General features: G+C 42.4%; 1 protein-coding gene across 1 annotated transcript; it reads left to right on the forward strand.

Annotated features, from left to right (window-relative positions):
- Positions 1-20,154, forward strand: grm6a (glutamate receptor, metabotropic 6a). Its single transcript, XM_085345276.1, has 14 exons — positions 1-585; positions 6,088-6,304; positions 6,383-6,518; positions 7,814-7,968; positions 8,085-8,225; positions 8,317-8,517; positions 13,951-14,090; positions 14,190-14,312; positions 14,763-15,027; positions 15,123-15,358; positions 15,449-15,610; positions 15,716-15,865; positions 19,838-19,978; positions 20,065-20,154. The coding sequence occupies exons 1-14, from the start codon at positions 1-3 to the stop codon at positions 20,152-20,154; spliced, it is 2,742 nt and encodes a 913-aa protein (XP_085201402.1).
- The last annotated feature ends 5,128 nt before the right edge of the window (positions 20,155-25,282 follow it).

Genomic DNA, 25,282 nt, shown 5'->3' on the forward strand with positions numbered 1-25,282 from the left:
ATGACATCATCAGGCCCTGCCCTATCCTCTCTCCCCCTCCGCCATCATCGTCATCTTCATTACCTTCATGTCTTCTTCTGCACTTTCTACCAATATCATCTGTGGCCCCGCCTCCTGCTATCTCTCTGCCTCTGGACTGGTGGACAGGTGGTCCAGGTGAGCGCTTCTCACCAGCACTTCCACCCCCACTCCATAAAGATACCAGGTGACATCACTCTGGGCGGGCTGTTCCCCATCCATGCCCGCGGACCCCATGGTGTAAATTGTGGGGAGCTAAAGAAGGAAAAGGGGATCCACCGCATGGAGGCCATGCTGTACGCTCTGGACCAGATTAACAGCGACCCTGAGCTGCTGCCAAATATCACACTTGGGGCCCGGATCCTGGACACCTGCTCCAGAGACACCTACGCTCTGGAACAGTCACTCACCTTTGTTCAGGCTCTTATCCAGAAAGACACATCCGACATTCGCTGCTCCAATGGCGAGCCGCCCATCATCCGAAAGCCGGAGAGGGTGGTGGGAGTGATCGGAGCATCAGCCAGCTCTGTGTCGATCATGGTGGCCAACATCCTGCGGCTTTTTGAAGTAAGAGCACACCTGTTTTTATACAGCATGAATATAGAGATTATAGCGAGTTAGCCCTAAAGATGGTTAAAATAACTGGAGGTTGTGAAGTATTGAACTAAAAACTGAGAGATTACTCAGTATTTACTCCACACAGAGCAAAATACATCAAATGTCTTGTTTTAGATTACATGGGGTTGCAAAAAGACTTCATAAACATACACTGGTGCTGGAGACTGGTGCACATATGGACTGGGATCCCTTTAAAGTAAGGTAATGAACAAGAAATAGAGTGGCTATTGGAGTATATGTATCACTGGCATCATTTGGATGTTAAAGAGCTTCTTGGTGGATATTCTTGAGCAGTTTGAATTTATAGAAAATAATTTTTGAAAAGCAACTGTGGAGGGGAAGGAGTTCAAACACAAAAGCTGGGCAAAATCCCAACATTGTTGGTCAGATTAAATCTGGTAAATCCAAAAATGGAGACCTTATTGTTTGTTAGATTACAATTACAAAACAATAAGTATAATTTCCCAGTCAGATTAGACTCTGCACAGTTAACAAAGGGATACTGCCATTGCATAATGAAACAAGAACACAGCAGTGTGAGTTAAATCAGGTGTAGAATGAAGTTCAGTTTATTTTATATTAGATCATCATTTACAACAAAAAATTGTTTAGAAAGTTGAGAATTTGTTAGTTTATTTTTTATTTTACTTCATGGTTTATTTATTTCATTTTTGAACGACATAAATTCTTCATGTAAGTGAAATTAAAATGTGTGTTCATTTGTATGGTGGTCTGAAAAAAACGTGCAGAATTAGATTTGTTTTTTTCAAATTCATTCTTTATTTATTATTTATACAGCACTGATCCATTCAAAGCAGTTTCTATTTCAAGATAAAAAACCCTTGGACTCACTCTATAGAGAGAAGGCCAACTGTTCTCCTATTAGCAACATGAGGGAGAATAAAACACCCTTTTAACAGGAAGCCGCCTCGAGCACACTTAGAAAAGATCATAGGGAGACAACAAACAAAATAATAATAACACACATTGTTGATTTAGCCCAGGAGCCGATGATACCAGTACGAGGAGGTGTAAGAATAGCAGTGACAAAGCACAAACTACAGGAGACCAAAAACGCAAAGTTAATGATATTCAATAGTTATTAATAACACATAAATGCAGGGAGAGCAAAAGACAGCAGAGTTGGTTGAGGTGGTGAGTGCATTATAAGAAGCCCCCCAGCAGTCTGGGCAATATTGAAGCATAACCTTATGGATGGATCTCAGTAACCTCATTCAGCGCTGACGATAAGACCGTGACCCAGACTTTGACCTGTAAAGTTTAAAAAGTACCGGCTCTATCACAGAAGCCTGTTTGCATCATTCTTCATTAACATGAACTAAATGCAGGACTGAGATCCAGCAGGACAAATATGGAGACGAGTCCATGTGTGAGTCTTTGAGGAGATAGTTAGAGGCTGTCAGCGTTAGAGGCTGGATATCAGCAAAAAGGCTCAAAGTTAAAGGTTTATATATGCAGCCCAGCCGTCCCCAAACTTTTTTGTGCCACGGACGGTTTAATGTCAGACAATATTTCCACCACCGGCCTTTAGGTGTTGTGGATAAATGCAACAAAATAAAATGATACGACCAAAACATAAACTGTGGTATTGTTTTTTAAATATAATAATAAATTCTGTTTGTAATTGTGTAACTTTATTAGCAACGTCCTCCTGAAATGCACCGACAACATTGAGAGTAACACCCTCCTCTCTGCCCCTTAGTGCTCTCTGGTCACTATGGTAATGTGTAAATATTTATTTCAAAATAAGACACAAAACTACAACAGGGAAGACCCAGGGAAACTGAGTTAACAACAAAACCCCTCAAAACCATAAATTTCACACCCGAGCCGGGTTTGGATGGAATATTGAGGTTGGTTTAGAAGCAAGCATCTGTGCTTGGTGATGTATCTGGGCCATCTGCAGGAAGCAGCTGAAGATCAAAAAACGAACCACAGCCTTTATTTATATAGAACTTCATAAAGTATTTAATTCTGAGAACTAAAGGATTACAAGGCTCAACAGAGCTGTGACCCTTTTGTGTTAAAAAGAAGCCTGAAGTTGTTCTTGGTTTCTTAATGATGAATATGAGTATACCCGCCACCACAACTTCTATAGATTAGCATTTTTGAATTGTACAATTTCTCTGAGTTGTTTCTTTTGGTTTCAAAGGGGCTGCATCAACTTAATCGACTTATGTAGGAGTACACTTTAGATCGCCGCTCTCTGTCATATATCAAGAGTGACTGTATTATAATAATTAAATGTGGTGTCTGGCTTTCATTTTCAGTATCTATAGTTCAGGTTTCCCATTTTGGGTGCAAAACTAAGAGGAGTCAAGTGTAGGTTGATTGTGCATGTGTGTTGTAATGGTGCTTTTTGCAGATGCCACAGACAAATTTCACCCACAGACCCATGCATATACAATATGTACGTATCTTCTAGGTGTGGATGGTGAAGACACCACTATCTTAAAACTGCCCTCCTTATAAGAGCTTTGTGGTCAGCAGGCAGTGGCTCTTGTTAGAAAAACATGAAAGGGCATTGGGTTCAAAGGTATGCTTTCAGATGATTGTGCAGTATTGTTTGGTTTCTCAGTCAGATCCGCCCCTCTTTCATAACAACCCAGACAGCAACGGCATTGATTTTACAACCTAGTAGGTGATGTCACGACGATCACGCCCATGTTTTCTATACAACCCATAACTTCTTATGGATTGTGTATATATATATAAGGATGGCTAATCTGGTTTAACATACACTCTTAGAGACAGACAGGTACAGTAGGGCAGACAGTGAATGGATGAAGCCGTCTGGTTGGTGGATTAATGTTTTAAACAGACACTTTGTGTCTGGATGACTGACTGACTCTAATGAAAGCTTTTAATGACTCTGTTACGGGTGCTCTCTGTGTGCGTTTTTGTGAAGATGTGTGTCCTCAAATTAGGTCAGATTTTTAAAGGGTTTTTGAGCGTTCAGAGCCGGGTTTGAAGGTTCAGTCTAGAACCGGGTTTACACTCCTGACTAGGGCTGAACGATTATGGAAAATAATCTAATTGCGATTTTTTGCCCCAATATTGCGATTGCGATGCGATATGCGATTATTTTTTAAGGTCTTTGTCTTCTGTATTATTAAACAAAGACAAGCAATACATCATATAGTATGGCCAATACTATATTACATTAATTTTAAACTGTTCTTTCCTGGAAGACAGACCTCTGTTATGATGACATGAGGTGATGCATGAATTGATGACTGACATTTTTATTTAACTTCTTCAATCACAACAGTATATTTGAACATACACAATAGTTTATTTTTAGCTTACAAACATCTGAGCATAAAGTGCTGACAAGGAACCCTGGTGTAAACATTAAAATGAAAGTCAGTACAATGTGCAGATTGCAGAAATATACATAAACAAAATCAGTGGCTTTACCACACTCAGTTTTTCGACATCTGTGAACTACTAGACAGTCATTCAATTAAAAAATAATATTAAATAAATAAAACTAATAAATAAAAAATACACACATCTTACTGATCTCTGCAGTCAGTAACATTACACATAAAGTGCAAACATAATAGCAATTGTATAAACACACACACAAACACGCCTTTAAAATTTAAAGGCGTGAAATTGGATGGTCTAGCCTTCTGATTAGCGTCACCGCTGTCTCGGTGGAGTTTAATAAACTCGGCCGTCTGCTTCTTGCTATCTAAAATATAACCAGACACTGGTGTAAATTCTCGACTGTCTCATACTTCTGTTTAATAAGTTTTCTGTTTGACGTTTAGTCAGCTGTGTGAAAACCAAGGAGGAACCCACCCGGGGGATTAATAAAGTTTTATTTTATCTAATCTAATAACTTTAATCTCAGCCAAACCGATTTACTCACGAACAAACAAAACACTGAAAAAAGCCCAACAATAACATTTTTAGGTTGTCTAAGTGACTTATATATCACGTTTAACCCGAGCAGCGAAACTCCGCGGTGATCTGAAAATGATGTGCCGGGAGTTGTGCCGTTCTCGGCCGCATCAGTAACCCTCGAGCTCCCGGCTAGCTGTCGAGCTGGTGGGTAGCAGACGCCTCTGAAAACGTCGAAGCACTTTTGCAAATATGGGATATCTTGATAAACCGAGCAGATATTTGATGTTTACACAACTACTTTCTCGCCTGAAAATATTTTAAAAGTTTATTTTGTGACCCAGAAAGATTAGTATGAGTAATTTTAAAACTTAGTAGCGGCCGCCATTGTTGGAAACTGGAGTTTGGCTGGGCCGCGCTATGAATTCTGGGATATGGTAGTAATTTGGACAGCCTTCGGCGCGTCGCTGTGACGTAATCGGTCTACAAATGCGGCCTCAGGAGGATGCAGCCCATGAATTTGGACATGTCCAGAGTATAATCGCAGCCTTTGCGGTTAGAAAATTGCACTTGATCATGTCGCGATATTATCGCAAATGCGATATATCGTTCAGCCCTACTCCTGACTGAGTGTCCGTGAACCACACACACGTGTCTCGGGTATATTTTCAGCAGCTGAATTTTAAAGCAAACCCCAGCAGAATACACGTAATCACACATTACAAACTTCAGCTTCTGGCACATATGGAGCCCCATCTGTATTAAATCATGACTGTTATGTTTTGACCGATGAATGGAAAGTGCACTGAAAGCCATTTTCTCCATTTACGTACTTTAAGCTCATGATTTGGGATGGGTGTCGTGCTCAGAGACACTGCTGCATGTGCATAGAACAGCCAAGTGTCAAACCACCAACCTTACAATTATAACCCAATTGATCCCATGAGCCATAGCTACCAAATTTAGCAAACTGGTCAATTAGCTGCAAGCAGCGTTATCTGCGTTAACGCCTTCTTTTATAGAGAACCGAAAGCTGAGAGGACCCGATCACCTGAGCACAGACCTGCACCCCTGCTAGGTGATGTCACAGAGAGTTGGTGGGGGGTTGATGGTGCCATGGAGCGTTCCTAGGTGCTCACTGTTGACATAAATTAAGTGCAGAGATAAAAGTGAAGGCTGTAAAGTGAGACTCAGTTCATGTCTGTTTCGCTCCACTGAGGATTCTCCCTGATGATGATGATGGCTGTCATAACGAGGTCTGCTCTCATTAATGTGAAGACCTTCATTATTTTGCTCACAGACACACACACATACACACAGGCGCAGTGTTGTGCGTTAATGTGATTGTTATTCTGTTTATTGAGGCTCTGACACACATTCTGCTCAGCTGTTACACAACATTAATCCTCTATGTGCGTGCGTGTGTGCGTATTGTGTTCCTGGCCTGTTAAACTCCAGCAGTGTCTCCAGTCTGACCAGTGTGTTTAATTTAACCTGAGCGCTGACTGTCAGGATAAAGGACGCGTCTTTGATCAGATTCTGTTTAAACCTGTCACCTGTTGGATGATTGTCTCTCAGATCCCTCAGGTGAGCTATGCATCCACAGCTCCGGAGCTCAGTGATAACAACCGGTACGACTACTTCTCCAGGGTGGTTCCTCCGGACTCATACCAGGCTCAGGCCATGCTGGACATCGTCAAAGCCATGGGCTGGAACTACGTGTCCACCCTGGCCTCGGAGGGTAACTATGGAGAGAGCGGAGTCGACGCCTTCATGCAGATCTCCAGAGAGGCTGGTACACAGAGCTTTCTTTCAACTTGCGTGTTTTTCCTGATCTGTCCATCTCTTGGTAACATCTTTCTTTTTATGTCAGGTGGGGTGTGTATCGCTCAGTCGGTGAAGATTCCTCGCGAGCCAACAGCTGGAGAGTTTGACAAGATCATCAAACGTCTGATGGAGACGAGTAATGCCAGAGGCGTGATCATTTTTGCCAATGAGGATGACATCAAGTAAACACACAAACACACAAACATCACTTTGTAGAAATCCCCTTTTTATTTATGTAGCAACAGTTCACAACAAGGTCCGTTTCATAACTGTCTCACTGTATGGTAAAGACCATGAAGTATTAAAGAGAGAACTACAATTACACAATCCCCAGTGAGAAAGCATTTGGCAACAGTGGGAAGGAAGAACTCCTTTGTAACAAGAAGAGATCTCCAACACACCAGGGGCAGCCATTTCTGGTGACATTATAGGAAGGTTCAACAATCCTATGGGAGCTTAAATAAGGGATGCTTCAGGATCAGCTGATTCAGCACTTACTTTAACCTTTAATAAAACCCAAACTGAGAGCTGGCTCCACTGATAGCTGAAGGCGCTGCCTCCCATTTTCCTTATTGAAACTCTAAAGAACCATAAGTAAGCCTGCAGTCTAAAAGCGAAGCGTTCTTTTGGTATAATATGACACTTTGAAGTCTTTGAGACACAATGGGGCCTGATCATGAAACTTTGTATGTGAGGAAAATGATTTAACAGGGAGCCAATGAGCAGAAGCCAATATGGGACACATATGTTCTCCATTTCTAGTCCCTTTCAGTAATCACTGCAGCTTTTTGTGTCCACTGAAGGCTTTTCATGGAGCTTTTAGAGCAACCAGATAATAAAGACTTACAATAGTCCAGCTTAGAAACAAATGCATGAACTAGTTTTTCATCAGCACTTTGAGACCAGATGTTGCTGATTTTGGCAATATTGCACAGATGAAAGTGGGCGGTCCTAGAAGTCTGTTTAACAAAAAACCCAACCTGACCACAACTAAGTCCATTAATCCTTTTACGTTTAGTCCAGATCAGGAGTTTTGACCAGCAGTGCAGGTGATTAGACACTATGAAAAACCAGTGACCTCCAAAAACCACCAGCAGATATTTTACAACATTGTCATAATATGAAGAACTTATTGGAACTTTTCTCAGGTTTAACTGATTTTATTTTACTTCTCAACCGTTTAAGGTTGATGGAATTCGAAGTGTTCTGAAAATCTTGTTAATGCGATAACTCAAGAAGGAAGTCAGAATTTTCAAATTAATACCATAGTTGCATCTATTAAAAACTCAGATGAGTTTCAATCTCTTTGACCTTGACCTCAAGGTCAGAGGTCAAGTTTTCTGGGGAATGAGGCGACTTTGAAATCGATACCATATGTGTGTCTGCTCAGAGGCTGAGGAGTAGCAATGGCAGCGGACTCATCCTCATGTGTTGTCACATCACTTACTGTCTGATTCTTTCTGTCTCTTTCTGGTAGGCGTGTCCTTGAGGCAGCAAAACGTGCTAACCTGACGGGCCACTTCCTGTTTGTGGGGTCAGACAGCTGGGGTGCAAAAAGCTCACCGGTCACTGAGCTGGAGGATGTTGCCGAGGGTGCAGTCACCATCCTGCCAAAGCGGGCTTCGATTGACGGTAAAACCAAGAAAACAAAAACGCAACAGGCTGGAATCCCAAAAAGTTGATTCATCTGGACGTTTTCAGACTCGATGCTGTTTGTGTTTTATGCGTGTTATACTTTTGTTGTGCAGGGTTTGATCAGTACTTCATGACTCGCTCCCTGGAGAACAACCGCAGGAACATCTGGTTTGCTGAGTTCTGGGAAGACGATTTCAGATGTAAACTGACCCGGCCTGGAATCAAACTGGACCCCGATAAGAAGAAATGTACAGGTGTGGCTACACCTGAAGGGCGTCTGGGACCAGCTGTGAGTCAACTTATCGAGTAGTTTCCCATTATATGACACAGTGTGTGTTCCTGCAGGTGACGAGAGGATCGGACGGGACTCGCTCTACGAGCAGGAAGGAAAGGTTCAGTTTGTGATCGATGCGGTCTACGCCATGGCTCACGCTCTGCACAACATGCACCAGGATATGTGTCCCGGCAGCTCCGGAGTCTGCAACAACATGGACCCTGTGGAGGGACAAGTGCTGCTGAACTACATTAGAACCGTCAACTTCAATGGTAAGAAAACACGCAGACAAAACATTACACTGTTTTACGGTAACAGTGCTTTACCTGAAGTAAGGATACGAATGTGTCCTCATACTCAGACCTGGTCTTGAACCTTGGCTCGTGAGGCATTGTGGTTGCTAGAGGAATGGGCAGAGAGCTTGGTTTGGTTGCTATTGTAAAACTGGTTCCATGGACATCATCTCTCTGGGGAAAAAACGTGATGCCAACTGGGTGTAATTCGTCTCCGCACTCTGGAAACAAACCCTTGGAGAGCAGCTGGACTGCCTTTCCGGAGGTATCAAGGTTGGGATTCACACTACGTGGCAGTAGTAAGAAAAACAAGTGGCCCGAGGGGCGGATGCTGTCATATGTGGGTGGTAAACATTAAATTGGCATTTTTGAAGCACCAAAACACCTGAGGACCAGGATGTGGTCAGGTGTACATCTTCCACACTGAGGTTAAGAGGGGAGCAGAGCTTCAGGGCAGAATCAGTCCTGGCTGTTTTGAGTGAGAAGATGATTTGCATGCACTGACCAGGGATAACTGACAAGCAGTGGAAAGAATCCTTTGAGGAACTCCTGAAAGTGACGGATCTGTCCTTAATAGAGAAGGCTAATCTGTAAGACTTAGAGAAAAGCTCACACATATCCATGTACGAGTGTGCTGATGTGAGTCTGCAGGTGTGAACAAGATTCTTCTGAAGATGCTGAAGGCTCGGGACCTGACTGTGAAGCATCACGGCAGAGAGGAGACACAGGGAGGAGGCTCATGAATCATTTATGTTAACTAAGAGCTTAATGTTAACACAAATGGACGATACAATGAATGTGGCAGTCAAAGGTGTGCCATGTGGTGAAACGACGTTGGATTTCATAAATCAAACATATGCAGGGGGAGAAGAGCTACACTCAGACTGAGGAACAGTGAGAGTTTATAGCAGGGAATGGGATTGTGTAGTTTGCTCTCAGTGCAACACGAGTGGAAGAAGAAGCTGCACAGCTCACATTTAGCAAGCAGCAACCTCGAGGGCTGAGGGTTGTTTTTTTTTAAAGCAACCATTTTTATGCAATCTATCATGTTTAAACAGACACAACAAAAACTGAAGCTCCTGCCAAGTAACCTTCAGTGATGCCACCAAATCCCAGGAACACACCCAATTTGACCACAGAAGGACAAAAGAGTAGAAAAAAAATAAAGCACAACATGAACATGAGACAGATGAATAATCTTCTGACTAAAATATTTACCGTATGACTGCAGTGTAGCCTTTTTCTCTCTTTTAATTCATATACAAATATGTTTCAGTCAATTCAATGAACTTTTTTCTGTTTTTGCCATCAAACATTTAGACGTTGATTAACCGTCAGCTGCTGGTCTTTTCATGACGTCCAATCATAGTTGGACTTTACCATGATGTCGGCTTGAGTTACATCTTTGTTTCATTAGTTTCTAATAAGAATGATTCCTTATTCCGGAGTTACTTTCTACAATCTCTGCATCGAATAAAATGTCAAATAAAATGATATAAACACATTTTTAAGCAAGTTGTTTGATAGAAAGAATAACAAGAAACCTCCATGTTTCCTACTGGAATAATTGACTTGACATTAATCAAGCAGCATTCCTGAGTCTGTAAGTTCAGCGTGCCACAAATGAAACAGAAGTGAAATTTAAATAACTCGTGTTGCAGCCTGTGCACGTCTGTCCACAGTCATGCTGCTGTTAGTTGTCTTTTAAAAAGAAAAACAGATAAATGTGTTTCATTCTGATCTCTGTTTCTACCTTTGTAAAGACGATTTGATCTTCGATCTCTAAAGATCTCTAATCTTTGTGGATCAATATCAACATTCACACGTCTACAGTTCAGTTTTTGCCGTTGTATCACAACCAGTTTTGACCAGAGAGAAGCTACAAAAAACTCTTTCTGTTATCAGAATCAGAATACTTTATTAATCCATAAGGAAATGATGTGGTTACAGGTGCTCGAAGACGATAAGAACAGCAACAGACTGAATTAAATTAAATAATACAGCATATTACAAAGTTACTGAATATAAGAAACAGCTCTGATACTTACAAATAGCTCAATTAGAGATATCCAGAATATTACAGAGATTAAATGTACATGATTGACATTTTAATCTATTTAAATGCTGCATAAATGCGTTAACTGCAACTTTAGTTCAATTTTCAAGAGGAGTTTCACATTTTTAACCGTTAGCATTTCATAGACATCAGGGACACCAGCCGGGTGGTCTGCAGGATTTCACTGTCCCAGTGAAGGAGTCTCCATCCATCCATCCATCCATCCAACATCCATTCTCTTCCATGTATCCTTATCGGAGTCGTAGAGGGGCTGGAGTCTATCCCAGCTACCACAGGGTCAGGGTACACCCTGGACAGGTCACCAATATGATGCAAGGCTAACACAAAGAGACAGACAACCATTGGCACTCACTTTCACACCTGTAAGCAACTTAGAATGAATCAACCAATCAATCTAACCCCATCGATGGGTTTTTATTTTTTGTTTTTTTAGCATCTCTCTACATCTACAGAAACTCCTCAGGACCAGGTTTTAGATTTTTTTTTTTTCAAGCAACTGAACAAACTGTTCCTGTTAGACATCAAATCCATATTTTATAAAGATGTGAAGCTGCAGCAGCTGGAAGACCGAGAGGATTTCATCTGTAACCACCGGAGCTGCATGCCACAAAGCACGCCAGTCTCTCTCATTCCTTCGTCTCCCTCTACATAAACTTCATCTTCTTCAAATCATCAATATTTTATCATTTTAGTCCAACTGTGTTCTTATTTATGGTTCTTTCTGATTTTTAGGAGATTGAACTTTAAGAAAGGCTGATTTTTGGTTCTGTGAGACTAGACACAAACCTGAACAGGGACAACACAACCAAAGTTGAATCCTGCAGACAGACACCTGGTGGTCATGTGATCTCTGAGGCCCTCTCATACTAATATTGGGATTTTTCTCTATAATGAAAATATTGCATCATAAAGAGCAACAGAGTACGAGGAGCAGTGTTTTGAGTTCATGTTCTCTTCATTTAGACTGAAAGTTACTTTTAAAGGAGAGCCTGCTGATATATTGATATATTCGGTTATTACTGTAACCTCGGTGTTATGGGCAGCGGGTGCTGAAGGGGGATTGTTTGCTCTGATTTTTCAAGTTTTATTTATATAAAAAAATACAAAGTGCCTTGAAATCATAATAATTCTTATTTTTAACAGTAATAATCACAATAATGACCAGTTTAAGGTACTTTTTATTGTAAAATCGAGTCTTTATAACATTATTGTGAACTACACAATGATCGACAATCCCATTTGAGGAGCACTTGGTAACACTGGGGAGGATAATATTATTACATTGAAATCTATGTAACTATGTAATAATAGGCAAGAAACTGGGGATAATAATGTTATAATAAATTAATGCCTTTGAAGCAAAACCAGTTTTTATAGGACAGTAATATATTTGTAACAATGTCATAACCTGCTACCAATAAAATGACAATATCTTTGCATAATGTGCAAATTTTTATAAAGTGACTCGTGAAGAGTCAAAATTTCACATTTATATCTAATTCCATGTTAATAGCCTATTAAAGTAAACCTCAAGAAGAATGATGATAACCTGGAAACACATGTGATCGTTTATTTATAATTCCCTAAACAATGCAAAACTTCATTGTTCATTCTTAATGTGGAATTAGACAGAAACAGGACCACCATGCATGTTTTCAGTTAATATCACACAATGTTAAACACATTATTTATAATGTTACTTTCAAACAAAAAATACTACTGCAGACATAAGGTAGGATTTATTCAACCATTATTACATGGTAATAATATCTTGAGCCACGGGGCTCAAGAGTTGGGAGTTCGCCTTGTAATCGGAAGGTTGCCGGTTCGAGCCCCGGCTTGCACAGTCTTGGTCGTTTTCTCCTTGGGCAAGACACTTCACCCGTTGCCTACTGGTGGTGGTCAGAGGGCCCGGTGGCGCCAGTGTCCGGCAGCCTCGCCTCTGTCAGTGCGCCCCAGGGTGGCTGTGGCTACAATGTAGCTGCCATCACCAGTGTGTGAATGTGTGTGTGAATGGGTGGATGACTGGATATGTAAAGCGCTTTGGGGTCCTTAGGGACTAGTAAAGCACTATAAAAATACAGGCCATGCCATTTATCCTAATATGGTATGGAATCAACCAATATTATGCTCATACTATGAGGTTATTGCCACATGTCAAGATATAGAAAATTACCATTTTATTGCTGGCAGGTTATGATGTTGTTACCAAAACATCACTATACTACTACAAACTGGTATTGCATTACAGGCATTCGTTATTACCTGTTCTTACCCAGTTACATACATTTCAATCTGATATAAAACCACTAAACAGCTAAAACCACTGTTGACGCAAGATAAATATTTGGATATTACTTTGGCAATTTCCAGTAATTAAGAGGTAAAAATTTGTTTCCATACTATTACTGCCTTGTTTCAGCTTATTACCACACTGTCACCATGTTATTACCAAGTTGTAATGGAAATGACTCTACGAGGACAACACGTTCTGGATCAGCTGGAGTTCTCTATCTTCTGATCGCTGCGTGGTTCAGGTGTTGGTTTAATTTCCACAGCTGGTTTTTGTTTTTATTCAGAGTCACGGAGAGATAATAAGTTAATGCACTTTGCCTGTTTCCCCTGTGGACTCGGTCTTTCTGATGTACCGTGTGTGTGTGTGTGTGTTAATAATTAAAGGATGCAGCTGCTGAAAACTCTGAAGAAGCTTTCTGCTTAAAGGACTAGCGAGAGAGTTGTGAGAGTTGAGTGAATGTGCTGCAGTTACAGGCAGTAAAGGTAGTTCTGCTCTCTGTGATCTGCTGAACTATTCAGAATAAAATCAGATTTAATACAACCATGAATTTCTGATGTCTTGTCTGTATGCACAAATGCAAAAAGACCAGCAGGTTGGCTTGTGTTGGGATAGACCTCAAGAGCAGTTAAACCAAAGTTAAACCAACACAGAGCTTTGAAAGTCAGAGGTAATCCCAGCAGGAAGTCCAGCTCTGTCAAACTGATCCTTTAAATCCCTCCACCTGAAGCTTCAGTGTTCCCTTTGGGTTCATTAATATGTTGATTCATTCTGTCCTACTGTCAAACTGGATTATGTTCCTGCTATTTCTTTCAGCTCAGGTCCACGTCCATGTGAGAATGACCAACTTTTAGCTAAGTGTCCTAACTAGCTACACTCTGAGTTGTTGGGTCTTTAACTGTCTTGTCCAGCTTTCTATCAGCCAAATAATGTAGTTATTGTGCAGCTGGGTGTAGCTGCTGTTTCCCCTTAAAGTGGAGATGCCACATGTGGCCTCACGGAGATGAGCTGTTAAAGGTGACGTGGCCTGTCTGTCTCGCAGGAAGTGCTGGTACAAGCGTTTTGTTCAACGAGAACGGAGACGCTCCTGGACGCTACGACATCTTCCAGTTTCAGATGACCAATCACAGCCACCCTGGCTACCATGTCATCGGCCAGTGGACCAACAATTTGAGACTCAATGTAAGAAGAGTGAACATGAAAGTACTCCTGCTGGGTTTTAGTGTTCTGTCTTTCTTTGTGTGGCTGTATGCCTCTCTCTTTCTTCCTGGGTGTCTGTAGCTGGAGGAGATGCAGTGGTCAGGAGGGGATAGATCCGTTCCAGAGTCCATCTGCAGTTTTCCTTGTAAACCAGGAGAAAGGAAGAAGATGGTGAAGGGGGTTCCTTGCTGCTGGCACTGTGAGGTAAACGTGCAGCATGCATGCATCTTTTTACCTGAATTCTGAGAATTTATAATTAATTTGCTGTTTAGATCATCTTCGCTTTATCTGTGCACTATTATTAAAATTAGGAACATCCTGTCTTAGAGAAAGCCTGCAGTTGATGCAAGACGTTGCAGCAGAAACTAGAAATCAAAACTATTAGCTTCCTTTTATTGTCCCAACAAAATCTGACTACAGTTTAATATAACATCACTCTGCTGACATGCAAAGCCCTCAAGCACTAAGCTTCATCAGTTTTCTTCCTGTTAAAAAGATTTTTGTCCCTCACTGGCACCAAGTGTTGCACATTACAGATCACTGGATTCGAGTTTGTCTTCTAACCTGTCTTTTCTCTGATCGTTTGAATGTTGTGCTTCTAAAACCGATGACAGTCGTTCTTCAGTCTGAACAGTTTCTCTCCCCTGTCTGCAGCTGTGTGATGGGTATCAGTACCAGCTGGATGAGTTTAACTGTGAGACCTGTCCGTCAGACATGCGGCCGGTCCCCAACAGAACCGCCTGCCGTCCCACTCCCATCATCAAACTGGAGTGGAACTCTCCCTGGGCCCTAGTGCCTGCCTCTCTCGCTATGCTCGGTATCCTGGCGACCAGCGCTGTGGTTATCACCTTCATCCGCTTCAATGACACGCCCATTGTCAGGGCGTCAGGGAGGGAGCTCAGCTATGTACTGCTGACAGGTGTGTATCGGTAATTACATCATCAGCTGTGATGATGACGTCATCAGCTCTGAGGGTGCCGTCACCTGTCCGCCCCTCTCTCTCACTCGCTGCAGGTATCTTCCTGATCTACCTGATCACCTTCCTGATGATTGCGGAGCCAGGTGTGGTAGTTTGTGCATTCCGGCGCCTCCTGCTGGGCCTCGGCATGGCCATCACCTACTCTGCCATGCTGACCAAAACCAACCGCATCTACCGCATCTTTGAACAGGGCAAGAGGTCGGTGACCCCGCCCAAATTCATCAGCCCCACATCCCAGCTGGTCATCACCTTCATCCTCATCTGTGTCCAGGTGAGTCCACAGGCGCCACATGGCTTCCTGTTTCCGCCTATAGCATCTCCTCACATGATTCCCACTTTTTGTTCTCTGTGTGCGCGGCAGGTCCTCGGTGTGTTTGTGTGGTTTGGCGTCGTCCCCCCTCACACCATTATCGATTATGACGAGCTCCGCCCTCCGAACCCTGACCTGGCCCGGGGGATCCTGAAGTGTGACATGTCTGACTTGTCAATCATCTGCTGCCTCAGCTACAGCATCGTTCTCATGGTAACACACTGACCTGTAGCAGATACGTCAATGACCATCTTATAGAGCACAGATTCATCGATGTTGCTAGGCAACCTTTATCAATCCTGCTTGTTTCGCTGTTAGGTAACGTGTACGGTGTACGCCGTGAAGAGTCGTGGCGTTCCAGAGACGTTCAACGAAGCAAAACCAATTGGCTTCACTATGTACACAACCTGCATCGTCTGGCTCGCATTCGTACCCATCTTCTTTGGTACCGCACAGTCCACCGAGAAGGTAAGAACCAGGCCAAACCGAGCCAAGCTAGGTCAAGCTGCAACCAGAATCGGGTATATTTAAGAAGGCACGTACAAAAACATAGATATAATCATGTGACCTGACTTACTGGTTTGCATAGAGCTGTTTTGTGGTGGAGTGCATTACATACACACATTTACACACAGTTAATGCTGAGTAACGTGACGTTCAGATGCTGGAGTTTCACTCACCAAAACTAGACTGCAGACTTTTTAGAGTTAATCACACCGCGTTATATTATCTGTTAGATAATGGCATTAAGAATACTCCACAAGACACCAACAGCACAAATACAGTGAAGTGACCCAGTTCACTGGCACATATTAGCTGAAGTTCAGCAGAGAGTCTGAGCAGATGTGCTTCTAAAATGCATAATGTATTAATAATATGTAGATCTTTGAATTACATAAAAATAAAGCCACCATACTGCTGTTACGGTGGGGGGAAATAACCTAAGGATTACAAAGGCGTTTATGTAGCAGGTTGTAACATGTTTATTTCTGATCTAATTTCCTGTTTGTAGAAGATGATTCACTTTTGGACGCAGCCTCAGGTGGACATTCAAAGAACTGCAGTCAACTTGGTCAGAGCGGGCGGTACCAGGCTGACTGTCTTGTCAGCATATTGTTTTCAGGGTTAATCGAACTTCTCTGTCATGTTTTGGTGCTGGTGCCTCTGTGACGGACTTATCAGACAAACGCATGTCCATGCAGGAAGCCTGTGCTTTGATTGGACAAATTAGTTTTATTTTTATGCACTAATTACCAAATATCAGTCTAACACACAGGGTTCAAAATGTGAACGGTATGGCTGACATCATATTGGCTTCATCTGTTATATACATCAATAGATCCTCAGTTTTTCTTGTGACAGACCGTCAGGGAGATTGAACCCAGCAGACACATAAAAAGTCTTTTGATGCTAATATAAAAAATGCATTTCTTTACTCTCATTAACAAATAACCTGAAATGGTGAACCTCATAGGATCTCGTTACTCTTTAAGGAGGAAACCAGGAGTCACTGTTGAATTCTGATGAGCTGTGCTTGAACTCATTTCTGAACTCGTCCTTCCTGCATGTCCGCAATAGGACCTTCATCATCACGCTGAGGAAGGTCATGTGATATAATCGCAAGCTGTGCCTAAACGCTGGGCTTATTTATTTACAGCCACGGGGAAACACAAATACGTCCTCACCTGCAGAGCGACGAGCTCCTGCTTTTGTTTCCTGTGAGGGGAAAATTAAAACTGTGAATTGACCCAGAAATGTGGTGAAAGCGGGTTTTAGTGTATGTGGTTTAGTCTGAGCTGAGGGAGGGACGAGTCTTTAATGCTGCAGATAAACCGGAGCAGAATTAGACACAAAGTGGAGGCATTTCCAGGCTGAGAGGGGAACAGCTGGATTATACAGATTATGGACAAACACAGGACGTAATTATAGAATAACTTTTTTAAACCAAAGTTACAAAGAGCTCCACCAAACAGATAAAAGAGACAATAAAAGACTAAAATAAGAGGAAGGAAAGAGCAGCGTCAGAAAGAAGCACGTCCAGCAGATTTATCTCAGAGCGGAGAGGAAACCACAGGGGAAGAAGAAAAGAGGCTTCTGGGAAGAAGAGATTTAACACGAGTGCAAACATAAAGATACAGAGCAGACCATCCTCGTGTGTTTTTGCTTCTGCTCTTTCCACTTTAATAGCTCGGATCCTGTAGCCTGAGGTCACCGCTTAGGCCAAACTTTCATGGTAACAGCACAGTTTGCAGTCCTGCTGAATGATTTGGTGACATGTTGTCTGCATGTTGTGTGAAGCTGTACAGCAGACCACAGCAGCCAGTCTGGCAGGTGTTTCATTAGACCTGCACTGAGCAGCCCTCCTTCCAGCTGAAAACCAACCAGAGCTGCCAGAAACAGCACAGAGGTGAAGCACGAGCCAGATTTCCTCCGTGTTGGAGTCGATCAGCTCACACGGGCTCCTGCCTGTCACCGTCAGCCTGAACGGAATAAGCTGCCGTCACCACGGAAACCGAGAAACGCTAAAACTACATTAAGTGCGATTGTTTGTTTGTTTGTTTGTTTGTGTAAAATCCAGGAAAGAGTGTGCGATATTGTGGAGGAGCAATCACTAAAATTAGAATTAAAATCCTTCCGCCTCCTCCTCTTTTGTTCCTCCTCTGCTCCTCCTGCCTCACTCTGATAACATTCAGTCCTCCTCGCTCCTCGTCTCTCCTCCTCCTGCCTCAGAGTCGAGGAGTGACGGATGCTGGATGGAGGAGAAAATAAAAGAAGCTGTTTTTATTGTCGTCTTTTTTTTTTATCTGAGGCCGAGAGAACAAACACGCACACAGAGCTGCAGGAGGATTAACGGAGAGAGGGAGCGTGTGTGGTTTTACTCTGACTGTGGGGACATAAATCTGTTTACACACTGTGGCCACTCGCCTCTCTTCTGGAGACAAAAACAGGTTCCTGTAAATCACTGCGGTTCAGCAGTAAGACTTCGAGTGAAGGTCAGACCCCAGAAAGCGAATCCAGCTTAGTGTGATATCGTCTGAAGTGATGGAAACACAGCTGTGTGGTTGAGGGAATTAACATGTCTGCAGGAGTTCACACGCACTTAAATAAAGCAACGCGATGGAAACTTGCTGGCACTGTGTTTGTGGGTTCCTGTGCGTGCTGCAGTGTGTGTGCTGTATGTATTTTATGTCCTCACATGTCACACACAGCATTGTGCAAATGTCCTGAACTCTTCCTTTCTTTATTTTTTGCTTCCAACAAGCCAGAGTTATTTTTTTAAACTGGTCTTGAACCATCGCTCGTCAGGCTTTCTGAAGAGGTTTTTCTTTGGACATTCGCTGCTTTTTCTCTCATTTTCAGTCCAGTTTCTGTACCTCATCATTTTTTTATTCATTAAAGATCTTAATGTTGACCAATGAATCATTCAGGCATAAAAACTCTCTCTATGGAAGTGTAGTGTCTACACATAACAGACAATTTTGTTTTGTATATTTAGGCACTGCTACTAACACACAATGTACTCACATTTCTTTAGCCGAATCTAGGAAAAATGGCAGAGATAACAAAATTTGACTGGCATGAAATATTATTTATGCACCGACGAGGTGATTCACAACGAGGTTGTAGCTGAAAACGTGGCATATCTCAGCACCGTGAGCAGTTCTCTTTCAAATTTGAGGAAACTAAACAAGTAGAGGACAAAAGAAGAAGTGACAGGCGTATAGAAACATCTACAGCAGATGAACCTTCAGCTGATCTGTCTACTGTTCGCTGAAGCCTCAGTAAAAAGGGAGACAGGAAGAAGAAGCTGAGGTACCAAATTATTCCTGAAGACTACTTAAAGAAATTACAGAAAGCTGCCTTGGAGATTTCAGCATGTGTTGAAGAACAAAAGTATTCATAACAAACTTTTATTTTCCAGCTTGTCAGTCTTGTACAAATTCAGTTTTTGTCTTAGTTTCTGTGTTTCCATCTATGTTTCTACTTGTTTTGATAAATTTCCTGTTTCACGTGAAGCATAAACTGGTAAACTGCACAGCAACACCCAGTACTGTTTACACCTCCGTGTTGCAGTGTGTGTTTTTGCATATTTCACAGGTGCACCAGTAAAACATTCGAATAGCAAACTGGTCGTCCAGTTGTGACCTTTAAAAAAATGTCCCTTTAAGCCTGATTTGGTCACAAATTGATTGAAATTCTTCTTTTCAGGCTGTTACAAAGACTTACTGAACTCCGGGCGTTCACCGATATCCCACTGAGCAATTTTCTGCTGATTGGAGTTCTAAAGAAAATCTGCCTCGACCATGAAAAGTTTAAAAAATCGTGACTGTTGGTGAATCTGCTGGACGTCGGGGTTGCTAGAAGTCAAAGTAATGAATTTGTACAGAGGTCACCTTTACGTGGACAAACGTTCTTCAGCATCAGCCTCTCTTTCCACAGATGTTCATCCAGACAGCCACTCTTACCGTCTCCATGTCTCTCAGTGCGTTCGTCTCTCTCGGGATGCTCTACATGCCCAAAGTTTACGTTATCGTTTTCCATCCCGAGCAAAACGTCCAGAAGAGGAAGAGAAGCTTCAAGGTCTGAGAGCATCTTCGTCTTCCTGTCGTTGTCGTTGCTTCCAAGTTGCTGTGTTGCCTCACAGTTGCTGTGTTGCTGTGTTGCAGGCTGTTGTCCAGGCTGCCACATTGTCTCAAAAATCTACAAGTGACAAACAGAATGGAGAGACAAGGATTGAACCTGACAGAACGCAGTAATGCTGCAGTAATACTACAAACTAAAGGTACTGAAACTACAAACTGTACACACTGACGATCGGCCTTTGTTTGAGATGAGTCTTAAATGTGGGATAATTAGAGCTCCCCTTTATTGCCATTGGTAAACTTTTCCAATATTTAGCTTCTTCCTGTCGGCACAGTTTGTTCGGCTTATGAGGCATCTCACAGTGCCCTCTGGTGGTGGTTCTTTTGCTAACGCAACAGTGTGGTTAACCTTCAGCAACTGCCCCTCTAACACCAGTGTTGGATGAGTGGATGAAGCTGTCCACAGAGGCTGAGCCTTTTTTCTTTACCAGGCTGTTAGGTCTCCTAACATGTGAGTTTATGATAATTCACTCATTTTTAGAGGCAGCTTCAAGTGGCCATTAAAGGAATTGCAGTTTTTTGCACTTCCGCCTTTGTCTGGTACTAGTAAGAGACGGGCAGGATGTGAGGAAACACAACCCTGAAGCTGAGATGACTCCAACACTCATGTGAATTTATTCTGCTGGTTTGCTGATAGTCCAAGACTCCTGCATGGATGGCAGGTGGAGGTTACATGTGTCTAATGAACAGAAGGCAGACGACTCCTGGCTCGTGGAAGCCACTGCAGATATTTTTGGAGCTTCTGATGAATATTTCAGCCGCTGGTTAAAGATTTATCTTGATGTTAACAGCTGAGGTTCTTTGTCCTCAGAAGCAAGGCACTAGCACTAACGGGTGGCGGTTCTATTCCCTGTGGAACAGGGCTTAGCGTAGCATCTTATTCCTCTTCTGTATTCTCTGCTGGCTGATGCGACTGCTACCTTTCTCCTCGGGGAAAAGCACCAGACTGTTAGCCACAGGGTGAACTTAAGAGAGCAGAGGAACACCATCTTTGCACGTCCAGTGGTTTCCAGTGTTGTGTTTGATCAGCTTTCAACTGTTACACAACTCTGATTATTGCTGATAAAGAGGTTCTGCTGCTTCTAATTTGGGGTTTCATGTTTTCAAATTTGAAACCCTAATCGATGGATACTCCACAGCTGAGCTCTCATTCACTTCAATACAAACTGCACGTTGTCCATGTACTCAGCTCCTAAAGTACATTTCTGAAGGCAGACCATAACGCAGACACAAAGCATTAATAGAAAGGGATGCCAACACAGAAGATGGGTGGGTGAAGTGGAGCAGGAAGGATAAAAAGTGATTTAAAAAATGCATTTTTCTGCACTTACAAGAAGTCATAATTACTGCATCTTCTAGGTTTTTTTTTTTTTTTTATTTGCTTCAAACTTTGATATATAAGTTCAAGACATTAAGATTGAAGTTCTAGTCGGTTAAAACTGTTTTTATTATCCAAAATCTGCAGAAAAAAATCAAGACTCATCAGACCAGGCAACGGTTTTGAGCCTTCTATTGTTCAATCAGTGGTCCCCAACCCGTCCGTGAGTCGCTTGGTACCAGGCCACGTGAAGCTCGGGGGGCAAATTTATGGTTTTCAGGGTTTTTATAGTTAACTCGGTTTCCCTGGGTCTTTTCCTGTGTTGTAAAATGGTAAATGGCCTGTATTTGTATAGCGCTTTAATAGTCCCTAAGGACCCCAAAGCGCTTTACACATCCAGTCACTCACCCATTCACACAGTGGTGATGGCAGCTACATTGTAGCCACAGCCACCCTGAGGCGCACTGACAGATTTGTAGTTGTCTTATTTTGAAAGAAATATTTACACATTACCATAGCAACCAGAGAGCACTAAGGGGCAGAGAGCAGGATGTTACTCTCAATGTTGTTGGTGCATTTCAGGTGGACACCATTAATAAAGTTACACAATTACACCGTGAATTCGTGTTTATTATTATATTTACAAAATACCACAGTTTTTGTCTCAGTCGTATCGTTTTATTTTGTTGTATTTATCCGCGACACCTTAAAGGCTGTCTGACATTAAACGGGTCCGTGGCCCAAAAAAGGTTGGGGACCGCTGCCTCAGATCACCTATCTTCATTTTCAGGCACATAGATTCTTAAGATCAGGAACTGAATCTCTAACCAAAAATGTCAAAAGCTAAAATGACTTTACTTTTATGAAACAGGAAGTTGTGATGTTTTACAGTGTGCAAAGAGTGTGAAGTGTAAAGCCCATGTCAGTCAGGATTTATGTTTGTATCCTGCAATTGTCTCAAACCTGATTGGCTGATATCCAGTTTGTTCTTAATAAACAACAGCACGATGTTACACTCCCACCACCTGCCTGTAAATAGCAAATGTTGTAGCACTAAACTTTTAATAAATGCCCATGTTTGGTTTTTTTTCTAATTTTGGAATTTTTGTTGAATAAGAGATGTGGAGTAGGATCTTTTAACACTTCATTATGTGTCACTGGTAGATCGTGCTCAGCTGTTTGCAGGTCGGACAGAGAATCAGAGCAGGCTGGGTGTAACACCGAGCACATACCTGTGTGTCAGTTCAACAGCTAGGTTTGCTCTGCCCTTATAAGACATTCAATCTGGTAAAGTGGCGACATACTGTCAGTCAGATATGGGTCACTCTTCTGCTGGTGTTTTCTACAGCTTCAGTCAGAAACAACAGTGAGAGAGAGAGAGAGAAATGGACAGTGCATCAGCTACGTTTTCTTTAAATCATATTAATAGTTTCATTGTCATTTAGAAAATGCTTCACATTTGGAAATCCACAGATAAAAGCAAGTATCAGCACACTGCGTATAATAAACACCAGTGTGTGTGTGTGTGTGTGTGTGTGTGTGTGTGTGTGTGTGTGTGTGTGTGTGTGTGTGTGTGTGTGTGTGTGAGAAACATCACCAAGATTAAAGAGTGCAACTAAACCAAACTAAAACTACCTGATTATTTATGACGAGGTTGAACTTTAAGATGTGTTTTCAGCCAAAACATCTACAGGAGGCTGTTGCACCACCTCAGTGCAGCCTGGTGGTTTTGTGTGGGTAGCTCCCGAAATGCACAAAACATTCGTCCTTTGGTCTCGTGTGGACCTTTCAGCACCAGTTACATCCTGTAAATCTGGAGTTTTACAGTAAATGCACTGGAAAGACTACATCAAACCAGCTTCTGGTTCTTGCAGTCTGGTCAGTTTGTAATAGATGTGAGACTGCAGAGAAAAGTGAACAATGGAAAACTAAAGATTACTGATGATTTTAGCTCCGCCAGCTAAAGGCATGCAGGTATCACTGGGTCCAAGTTCATGTCCTTGGAGGTTCATATATGGACCATGTGCTAGTCAGTGGTACCCTGACCGCTGTTAGGTACCAGGTTAAAATCCTCACATTACTGTCAGTCATATCCTGATGCACTGGGTCCTCAGTTCATCCTGGTCCAGGACAATGTCAAGGCCAGTGTGTGTAGACAGTTCCTGGATGATTAAGCTTCTGACAGGACAGACCTGCATCCAACTGAGAACCTCTGGGATGTTATGCATCCAAATAACACCACAAACTGTACACTGTACACTCACTAATCATCTATTGTTGACTTCTACAGAAAAATGAAGAGGTTGCATATTCAGATATGTTTAGTTGCCATCAGATTAATGAAACGAGCGCATGTCAGACATAAAACTTCTTTCACCTCATTGTCTGATCGACTCCTGCTTCTTTCTGTTCAGACGTGTGCATGAGATTCAGGCATCATACCATTAGAGGTTTGTGTGCCCACCTGCAGCAGACTTTCAGATCCACACTGCAGAAGACAACCCATCACTTTCAGCGTGGCTCGTTGCTCCGACAAATAAATACCAACGTCTGCTGACTGCTCAGAGTGCAGCACAGCAGCTGGCTGTCAGCCTCACCTGCCTTTAGTTCAAATCAATTTTATTTTCAGTCCCAAATCCAAAGTTATGTAACGCAGAGCCACTTTTTCATAGGAAGGTCAAGACCTTCGGTATTAGAGTGAAAAAGCCAGCCATTCTCCACTGAGCATCAGATTAGTGCCCCTGCTTTACATGAGCATTCAGGACGTGTTGTTTTTGGTGTTGGTGACGGAGGGTGGGCCGTCACATAGGCAGGCACTTTCACACAGTTTAAAAATTAAATCAAAAAGGAAATGTGAATAATAATCAGGACTAATGGAAACGTGTCAGGTAACACGACTCAAGCACTCACTCGTTTTTTGCTTTTTTTCCCCTTAGGTAGCTGTGGACCAATCCCCATGCAGAGCCTGATGACATCATCATGAAGATCACATGGTCACACACACACACACACACACACACACACACACACACACACACACACACACACACACACACTCAGAACAACAGTACACTCAAGTGCATAATATTATGTCAAAATGAAACTATCTGCTGGAGCATCAGGGGTTCCTGTGGGTTCAGGCAGAAAATCTTCATCGCTCATCTGTGAAACTTAAATACGAACAGGAAATGTTACAGAGACGTGCGCTAATTGGCTCAAATGATTGGCTGAAGCATAACATTGGTCATTATGTTGACGATGCTCTGTTGTCACTAAAGAGATAATATCAGTGAGGACAAAAAGTCACAGTGGATCCTCTAACATCTCAGAGAGGTCACGCTGAAGCGCCTGTAGCCTCTCCCTTTGATTAAAGCCACACGGTGACCTTTCCACAGCTCTCAGATAACCAGGTAAACCTGAGAACTTCCTGTCTGAAAACAACCGACAACTTAACAATACAAACAGAAGATTTTTGTCTCATGAAAGTGAAAACCTGAATGGGTTAAACTGGTCTACAGCCCCGTTTGTGGCATATCCTGTGGTCAGTCTGATTGGCTCGGCTGTTCATCCCAAGGTTCACCCCCCCCCCCCCCCCCACCCCCACCCCCTCGACTTTCAGATAAAGCAACACCGGGAGCCTCATTCATAACCATTACATACACACAAAACTAGGCCTGAAACAGTACGGCACAGGTAATATTTGTGATCTAAACTCTCATTTTGGAAACGAGGGAAAATGAAACAGAAATACGACACATTTTATTTCTCACTTTCATCATTCCAACTTATTCCTAAACACTGAAATCAGTCATTTTATCATCATTTTCTCCTGCATTAAACCTTTCAACTAAATCAACCAGCTTAAACTTCAAATCAAATTCTGTTTACCACGGTCACCATCACATTCACCAGCCCTGGAGTGCA

This window comes from Diplotaxodon limnothrissa, linkage group LG20 (genome assembly GCF_057381915.1).
Source record: "Diplotaxodon limnothrissa isolate DT_005_m linkage group LG20, D_limnothrissa_male_GT1.1, whole genome shotgun sequence".
In the NCBI taxonomy this organism is placed as follows: Eukaryota; Metazoa; Chordata; class Actinopteri; order Cichliformes; family Cichlidae; genus Diplotaxodon; species Diplotaxodon limnothrissa.

Excerpts from the sequence above, each read along its gene's own strand:
- grm6a (XM_085345276.1), top strand. The coding sequence starts at position 1 with ATGACATCATCAGGCCCTGCCCTATCCTCTCTCCCCCTCCGCCATCAT. Across the intron at positions 8,226-8,316 it reads CGATAAGAAGAAATGTACAG|GTGACGAGAGGATCGGACGG; the intron begins GTGTGGCTACAC and ends GTGTTCCTGCAG. Across the intron at positions 15,611-15,715 it reads GCTACAGCATCGTTCTCATG|GTAACGTGTACGGTGTACGC; the intron begins GTAACACACTGA and ends TTTCGCTGTTAG.